This window comes from Hyposmocoma kahamanoa, unplaced genomic scaffold (assembly GCF_003589595.1).
Source record: "Hyposmocoma kahamanoa isolate Upper Pololo Valley unplaced genomic scaffold, ASM358959v1 76, whole genome shotgun sequence".
In the NCBI taxonomy this organism is placed as follows: domain Eukaryota; kingdom Metazoa; phylum Arthropoda; class Insecta; order Lepidoptera; family Cosmopterigidae; genus Hyposmocoma; species Hyposmocoma kahamanoa.
Genome location: NW_020653900.1, coordinates 11,505,413 through 11,514,275, shown reverse-complemented (window position 1 = coordinate 11,514,275; position 8,863 = coordinate 11,505,413). Strand labels below are relative to the sequence as shown.

The window sequence follows — 8,863 nt, the reverse complement described above, 5'->3', positions numbered from 1 at the left end:
ATTAATTGTCCTAATGACTTAATCTACATATCAAAAAGTTAAAATTAACTAACCGAATCGGTTCTATTAACTAAAGATTACCTACAAGTTTACGGTATTAACTATCGAAATTTACTGTTCAATGATAATGTATACAGGTTTAGTATATAAAGAGTTTATATTTAACTAATACGTATTATACTGCATTCTGTTGCTTGGTCGTTCAGTTACATTTTGTTTTTAAAGTCAAAGATGTACAAGGTGTTAGCTTTTGCTTGCTTCGTGGCTTTCGTGGTAAGTGAATCGTTTATTTACTTAGAAGTAATAGTCAGTATGTCATAATCATCATCCCATTTATACGTCCTTCTCGGGCGAGGGTTTTAGGCCATTGTTCGCTAGGCTTATATAGTTCATGAACTACGAATGACGAATAGTTATTTGTTATGCAAGGCTGCAAAGTTGCTGTTTCACGCGAGTGCTTGTATTGAAACCTGAGCAACCGAAGGAAGCTTAGATTCCTGAGCGTAGCGAAGGTTTCAAGCCACGAGACGCAAAACAGCTTTGCTGCCAAGCGAAACACACAACTTTTCACCTCACTATAGCGAGGAAAATGGCGGATCATCTATTTTTATTCTTGCTTGTATTTCTATAATTTTGTGTGATTAAGTGATTGTTGAAATTATTTTACTGCTTCGACGTATTAAAATAATTTAACAAACACAATTAGTTATCATTGTCAATTTAATGTCAACAATAATAAGAATAAAATATAGATACCAACGGATTTATATTACATAGACAAGTAATGTACGACAAATCGCGTATCATGTCATTATCTTCTTTTTCATCGAAAGAAAAAGTAAGGTGCACCACAGACCATCGTCAAGTTCGAATTAAAAAAAAATTCCACACTAGCGTGCAAAAAACGCTTCAAGATTTCGTCCATCATCATCATTGTCACTGATTATACATCCCACTCTTGAACAATGAAAAATATTTTTTCATTAAAAATTTATTATAAATTTGTCTGAACTTTTTGATGATAAAAGTGCTTGAATAATTTAGTAATGATTTTAATAATTATTTGTCTTTACTATTAATTACAAACTATTTAATAAAGAATATAATAAGACATAAATATATCTATAAAATATACATATAATACATGTATAATAATAATTTATTTATTTATTTATTTATTTATTTAGTTTGTACAACTTACACTTATAGTACTTATAACTAAACATGTAAGTCATAGTCACAAAAAAAAAGGTTGAGTCGATCACCGGCCAAAGATAGGATGCAGAATTTGGACCACAGAGCTTGTGACCGCCTCTTAATAGTAACCAGCGGATGTTAGAAATTTTGATTCAGTGTTGCTAAATGCGACAATATCATTTGTTTTGCTTAACGATTCAATTACGGCCAATGCTTCGAAGAATGGTGTCCTTATTAGTGTCACTGTGCGGGTTAAATGGAAGTTGAATAGAGGGTATTTGCGCTGACGAAAGACGTAGCGTGAGATTGGCGGGATAAAAAAAGGAACTTGAGCCAAGAGGGGAGGGTTAATTATACATCCTCTTATTAGGTTAAAAATATATTTTAGTAGCGCCAGTTTTCGCCTGATCTCAAGCGATCTGTACGATACCATGCCCAAAATAAAGGGTGTAGGGTACATATAAGATAGTACCCATAAAGTTTACTATACAAATACCTCAAAAATGATTTCTGGATTCGTTCTAACATTTGCTATATAGAGTTTATTGTGGGGATTCCATACTGCGCACGTAGCTTCCAATTTACTTCGAACAAAGGCGTTATACATAAATTACAAATTGCCTGTCGATGGTCAAAAAACTTAGATTGCCGCTTGATGAAGCCAAGACTTTTCCAAGCACTATTACATATATCGATAATATGATTGTTAAATTTGAGCTCAGAATCGAATCTTACTCCCAAATCACGAACAGACTTCACACGGTTCAAGGTCGTGCCACCGAGGCTGTACTCATTGAGGATTGGATCTCTCCGGGAATAAGACATCACTGAACACTTTTCAACATTCATCTCCAAGCTGTTGTCCCGGCTCCAAGCGAAAATGCTGTTAATATCAACTTGGAGTAGATCAAAGTCCGCGGTGCACTTCACCGGCAAAGCGAGTTTGACATCGTCAGCAAACATAAGGCAGACAGAAGATTTTACAGATGTAGGAAAGTCATTTACAAGCAGTAAAAAAGGAGAGGGCCGAGACTGCTACCTTGCCCTATACCAGAAGCAACTATATAAGGGGAAGATTTAAAGTTTTCCTATTCTACGTACTGCTTTCTATCTTGAAAATACGCACAAAAGAATTTCATTAACTGAGTAGTAAATCCCGCAACACCCATTTTTATAAGTAATTGGTCATTGTTGACCCGATCAAAAGCTTTTCGGAAGTCGAAATAGGCAACATCAACCTGAGTATTCTGATCCATTTTTGACACAATTAAAGTAGTTACATTCAGAAGATTGGACGTAGTTGAGCGCTGCGGCAAAAAACCGTGTTGTTCGTCACAAAACCATCCACGCAGCTGTAATGCTATGGTCGAGTAGAGCACCGTTTCGAATATTTTTGCAAATACTGAGATAATAGCAATAGGCCGGTAATTTCTTATATCACCCTTCGCCCCACTCTTGTGTACAGGTATAACTTTAGATAATTTCCAACGTCGTGGGTACAAGTTTGTTCCAATTGGTAGGTTATATAATTAACAAAGTGGTTTAACAAATACTTCGCAGCAATCTTTGACCACAAACTGAGGGATCCCGTCAGGGCCCTGTGTGTATTTAGGCGCTAGGCATTTGATAGCTTTGCGCACGTCAATCTCGTTAATTTCATCAACACTAATATGTCTTTGGAAAGTGGCAAGATGTGGAAAAGTAGCAACACTATCACAAGCATTTTCGACACAGAGATTTGGTAGAGTAGGGAGGAAGACACTTTGAAAAAATTGAGCAAATGAGTCAACTATCTCCTGTGGGCCCGTGGTACCAAATGTAGCTGGCTGACATGACATTTTGTGCTTCTTCACAAACGCCCAGAATAACGAAGAATTTCGCTTGATATCACCCTGAACCATTTTATAATATTTAATCAAATCACATTTTGATCCTCTCAGAACCATTTTCCTATAGTAGTAGAAGAAACCATAATAGAGTTGATAGTTTGTTTCTTTGTACATTTTGTGATATTTATTTTTGAGTTTGTTTAAATATATAGTTTCAGCAGAAAACCATACCGGATAGTTAGTAGGCTTACTAGGTTTCTTAAATGGAACAACTTCCTCCACTATATTGCTAATAGCTGAGTACAAGTAGTCGACAGCTTCATCTATCTTATTTGATAAAGGGGCATCCAATCTATTTCAGATATTCTCATGTATAGAAGGTGCTTATATATATATATTATACAAATAATAATGCAATGTTTATGTCAATTGATTATGTTTTAGTTTGAAATGTTCTTATGTAATTAGTTTAATTTGCTACGGCCTTACAAGGTATCACATGTATGTACCTATTAAGCTTATTAACCTGTACTATACATATGAATTGCAATAAATAAATATGAACAGGTGTCTCGTAAACTCTCCTTAGAGTCTCAGTGTAGACCATAATCCACCACGCTGACTCAATGCGGGAAGGGGACTTGTAAATCTTCTTCGACATGCAGATTTCATCACGATATTTTCGTTCACCGTTCTTACGAAACATTCACAAAAGTTCGTACCTTGGAAATTAAAGTTCAAACTGCAACCGTATCTTTGGTGTAATAAGACCATATCTGCAAAATCACAACTTTTCATTACCCATGGTGGTATTTCATATCATCGGAAAGTCTTATTTTAATAAATTTTCAATTTTCTGTTTATCGAAATATTTTTTTGTTACAAGAATCGCAATTAAAGCTTATACCCCTGCAATGTTTGCCATCCACTAACTAAAAAGCTGCTAAGCGCCAAAATATTTCTTTGAGATATCATAAACGAAACCCAGTTTTAGAATATTGAAATTGTTTAGTGATATTTCAGCTATGCATCGTTAGGGTAAGTTCCGATAAGTCGAACACGTTATTCTAACTGTTTTAATTTAGTGCTCTATCCTTTGCTATTTAAAATGGATATTTGACTATTTGTCATTTAGCCGCATTTTAGTTAGTGGACGGCAGACATGGTGGCATCTTTTTAAAGGACTAAATTGATAACTCCAATTCGTCGTCGTTCAGCAACTAACCGGTAGATGGCAGCACATTGATGGAAATTTCAATATAATATCAAAACGTCGTAACTTGCAATAATAGGTATTGACGGTATTGAACTTTCAACGATATGCCAACCGGGTAAAGTTTAAATTGTATTAACAATACAGAATTTGTTATTTCTTTTTAAATTTGAAACTACGACCAAGATTTTGTGGTATTTCAGATTGAGAATGTGTGAGTTTTGGCGACATCGGTTCTGGTAGTTATCGGGGTTTAAGGCGCTTCCATTGTTTTTTTCTTCTTCCGTGGTCTGCCTAAACCGATGGGAAAAGGGCGAGAAGTGTACGTATAATGGTTAGCGGCACAAACTGCTTATTTCCAGCAGCAGGTGAAGTCCGGCTGTGGATAATGATGATGTCATGAGCATGCTCGATGCTGAAGCTTGCTTACAAACGGGCTTTCTTTACCAATCAAAATTGGCCCTACTGTTGGATTGCACGATTACGAGGCTGTAGTGTAACGAGTTTATGGAGCAGCAGCATTGAAGTTAGCAGTAGAACTCCTTGTTGAAAAGTTCGTCCAGGGAAGTACTGCCACTTTACCTATTTTACCGCGAAGCAGTAATGCGAGCATTATTGCGTTCAGGGCGCTGGTAAAATTACAGGCACATGGGACTCGTCAACTCAGGATGACGGGCGCGGTCGTAGTGCACCAGTTGCACGATCGGTCCGCACCGTCACATGGTATCATTAAAAAAAATGTTATTAAATGCCGCGATGCTGGAGTTCGGTCCGGTTCCAATTGTGATTCGAGTAAGTAAGGGGTAGATTATAGACCTTAACACAATCTCATTCCTTACCGTGAAGATCATAGGTAAAATTAATTGCAGCTTTACGGCAATCTACAGGATTTCTTTGAAGCATGGCAAAGCTTTCTATTTTTAGAGAAACCTTTAGAAAAAAAGAAAGAAACATTTATTCGACTATTCTCAAATAATATTAGAACATAATAAGTAACTTGTTTTAGTTATTATGTTTAAAAACAAAACAAGAAGATAAGTAATAGATCAAACACTAAAGTTTACAATATTAGCCGAAAAGATTAGCTTTAAAGCTAGGCAGAGCCTCAGCGCCGGTTTTCAGCTGGAGCCTAAGAGGAGGTAGACGATTTCAAATACTTAACATACAAATGTTAAGTATTTAAAACCAAGAGTAAAGTAAAATAAAATTACAAGACAAGGTGATAAAACTAATCAAAAACAAGAATGTAATTGTAATCCACAATTATTCTATAAATGTGCATTGTGCTTTTAATAAAGCTATACATTACAGTACAAAAAATAAAAAATATTCACAATAATAATGCCTGAGAAATAATTGTAATAAGTAATATATATGATAGAATAATTTTAAATTAGATGGAAGCTGTCGTTGTTTATCAATGGTATTTCCTTAATTTTTCTACGGAAGCCCGATGCAGAAACTGCGTTGCGAATAGGAGGCGGTAGATCGTTCCAATTGCTCTAGACTAAAATGATGTTATTTCGGGCTATTTTCCTTTTTAACGTGACGGAACAGTCTTGAAAGATTTCTGCCAAAATTTGGAAACTATTAACACCCTAAATGTTATTTCTTTAGGTTCAATTCATGTATAGTTTTGACGCGATAAGCCTCTAAGAACATGTATTTTGTAATTGACCGAAAATTTACATTATTTCATTTGAATTTATTCTTCAAGGGCCAAAGTGAGGCAGGTGAGAAAGACAAGAAAGAAGGCGGTGTGTTCGGGATCCCTGGCATGAGTCAAATATCCAGCATGACGGGCTCCGGCGGCCAGTATGGCATTCCTGGGCGTGGCCGGTCCGCCGAATCTGGTCCTGGCTCCAGCTCCGGATTCCCTAGTATTCCTGGATTTGGTGAGTACCTATATATTTTTTTGTTGTTAACGAGGAAGTACGTACTCGGGTATTTTGGCCATTGTACACTATAAACATGCCAGTATTGCATACTAACTAATAACAATGTGCCAGACAACTACACCAATTGCCTGGTTTAAACTAGGGAATTCCCTGTACTATGAGTACTAGAGCACCGCAATTCACTTTGGGGCACTCCCCTGAATACCCAGACCAGAACCAATGTAGAAAAGTTCCGCTCCCAATTTGGTCCTACTGGGAATCGAACCCGTGACCTCGGTTCGAGTCGGGCCACCAAGGTAGTCAACACAAGTACATTCCACAAACCTTAATCAGGAGGATCTTCAAGTTCCGGATCCAGTTCTGCCACTGCTGGCGGTCTCGGAGGACTCCCTGGCTTTGCAAGTTCGTCCTCGTCGTCCTCTTCATCAGCAACTGGCGGTTTGCCGATCCCCGGTGGAGCTCAGAACTTTCCTGGAGTAGGACAGGCTCAGCTGGCATACAATTCTTTCAAGTTTTTCAATGACCCTTGCACCATAAAAACCATGAGAGGTTTCGCCGATCTGGCTAGCCAAGCCCAGGCTCTGCAGAATAATCAATCTGGGAAACATTAATTGGGTTTACAACTTCGTTGTGTACGCTAACAAATACACTGACTTTTGAGAAATAAAAGGATTTTGTTTGTTGGACTTCGTTAATTTTGTTATTTCCTGGTACAAAAGGGCATCTGGGTGCATTTTAGTGTGCTAGACATAACAAAATGTGTAGATATTATAATGAAATAAAGTATTCATACTGTTCTAATGAAACGCTATTTTCAACCGACTTGAAAAAAAAAGGACGAGTTTCTCAATTCGACTGTGTTTTTTTGTATGTCTTTGCCATTACTCCGCCATTTTGTGAATCAATTTAGTTGACGTTTTTGGTGGAACGGGGGTACCTCTGTAGTGGTATCATTAAAATTTGATGAAAATATTCCACCCTCAATGGTGGGTGAATCTGGTTTATTGGATTTCGTCCATTTTCTGTTAAATCATGTGACTTGGAACAATGTAGTGTAAGTTGTTTCAATCAACACAAACAACAAAACACCACCCAAGGTGTGAACAGCAGTTGCACCTTTCCGCAAAGTAGGTGGCTTTAGGTTCCAACCAACCGACGACGCCTGGCACTGGGCCGGCTTTGTGATGCAGATAACCCTAATCCGTGTCTGTTGGCGACGTGTCGGCACCAAGCACAGTGGTGCGAAATGCATAAAATGGATATTCCTTAAAGTATAAACAAAATGTATTTGCAAACACAGTTTTTGTCTATCAACTTTTTAGCTTGTAACAATATATCCAGTATGAGAAGTCAGATAACTTCCCTTTTAATTACCAGTCAGAAACTAAAAACTCAATACAAATTGTACCCTTGGTGTAATAAAGCCACATGTGACAATAAGCCAAAAGTACTATTATGACATGAAGGCAAAAAATAATATAAACTACATATAAAATATATATGTATTTAAAATAAAAAAAAAATTTTCAATAAAAAATTTTATATCTCTTCTATATTATGCATAAAATTTTCCGACTAATTTTGTTCGTACTATCTTCAAATCTCTCTCCTGAAAAGTTGTCATTTTGCAGGTAGGTATGGCCATACTTTATATTTATATTTATATAGTAGGAAACATTCCACACCCTTGGTTATAATATACTATACTTATTATAACCAAGGGTGCGAAATGATTACTACTAAATAAAAGACACGCCTGGAGTTCCAATTTCGCCTGGTACTATGCACGGGGTGAACATAGAAAACCACATATACACTCTGCTGAAATTCATTTATAACCTTCACTTGTCAGACAACAAAGAAACAGTTTGAGTGACAGAGTTGCGCTAAATTAATGAGAAAACTTTGATTCACTTTATTATTTGTAGAAAGATCGAACACAAAGAAAAATTCCGTTGATCTGACTGGACTTTTTGGACGCGTGTGATCAAACAAAACGACTAAATTTGTAAGCAACAAACGATCGACAGCGTATTTTTTATGGAATAATATATTGTGATCAGACAAAATAGAATAAATGTTTAACAAGCAGGCGATCGATATCGTATTTCTTGTAGATCAACATGTGTCGATCGTCAAAACTCGAACAAATATGAGCTAAAAGCGTAGCCAATAGTCACTGGCACGATTCCAGTCAGGTTAAAGAATTTTTGTTTGTATTCGAATTTTGTATCAATAATAATGAAAAACTAATGGATTAATTTCACAAAAAAATATATCGTGGCCATTGACCTGTGGCAGTAAAACATATATTTAACAGGCATGTCCACACAAACCTTACGACGGACCAGTGCAAGTACGAAAGCGAAAGGATTATGAAGGGCTGAGATAGCAATTTGCGGCGTACTTAATTACAAGATGAATTAGTATGTAAATTAATAGCTCACTCGACTCGCTTACTCGCTCACTACGCGGCGGTGTTAGACGAAGCTCTATGGGAGTTATAATAACATTAATAAGTGTACGTGGTTGTTTATGGTTTAGATACTGTTATCGCGGTGATAATAGCAAGTATTCAGGTAGGGGAGTGGATTTATTTATAACTTACGACGTCACAATAACGTCATTACATGTTAATTCAAAGTTAAGTTACTGATATCGCGTGTAATTTGAGACTAGGTTAAAATAAGACAGACAGCCCCCGTAGTATGCCGCCTCGATAAAGC

The 8,863-nt window shown here is 36.7% G+C and overlaps 1 protein-coding gene across 1 annotated transcript; it reads left to right on the top strand.

The window, feature by feature from the left end:
- The first annotated feature begins 201 nt into the window (after positions 1-201).
- Positions 202-7,013, top strand: LOC113232566 (keratin, type I cytoskeletal 9-like). The gene is made up of 3 exons (XM_026467335.1): positions 202-273; positions 5,957-6,134; positions 6,471-7,013. The coding sequence occupies exons 1-3, from the start codon at positions 232-234 to the stop codon at positions 6,746-6,748; spliced, it is 498 nt and encodes a 165-aa protein (XP_026323120.1). The 5' UTR covers positions 202-231; the 3' UTR covers positions 6,749-7,013.
- Positions 7,014-8,863: the final 1,850 nt, after the last annotated feature.

Bases quoted from the DNA above. Each gene is read 5' to 3' on its own strand.
- LOC113232566 (XM_026467335.1), top strand. From the start codon at position 232: ATGTACAAGGTGTTAGCTTTTGCTTGCTTCGTGGCTTTCGTG. The intron at 274-5,956 runs GTAAGTGAATCG...TTATTCTTCAAG, and splicing joins CTTGCTTCGTGGCTTTCGTG to GGCCAAAGTGAGGCAGGTGA. The intron at 6,135-6,470 runs GTGAGTACCTAT...AACCTTAATCAG, and splicing joins CCCTAGTATTCCTGGATTTG to GAGGATCTTCAAGTTCCGGA.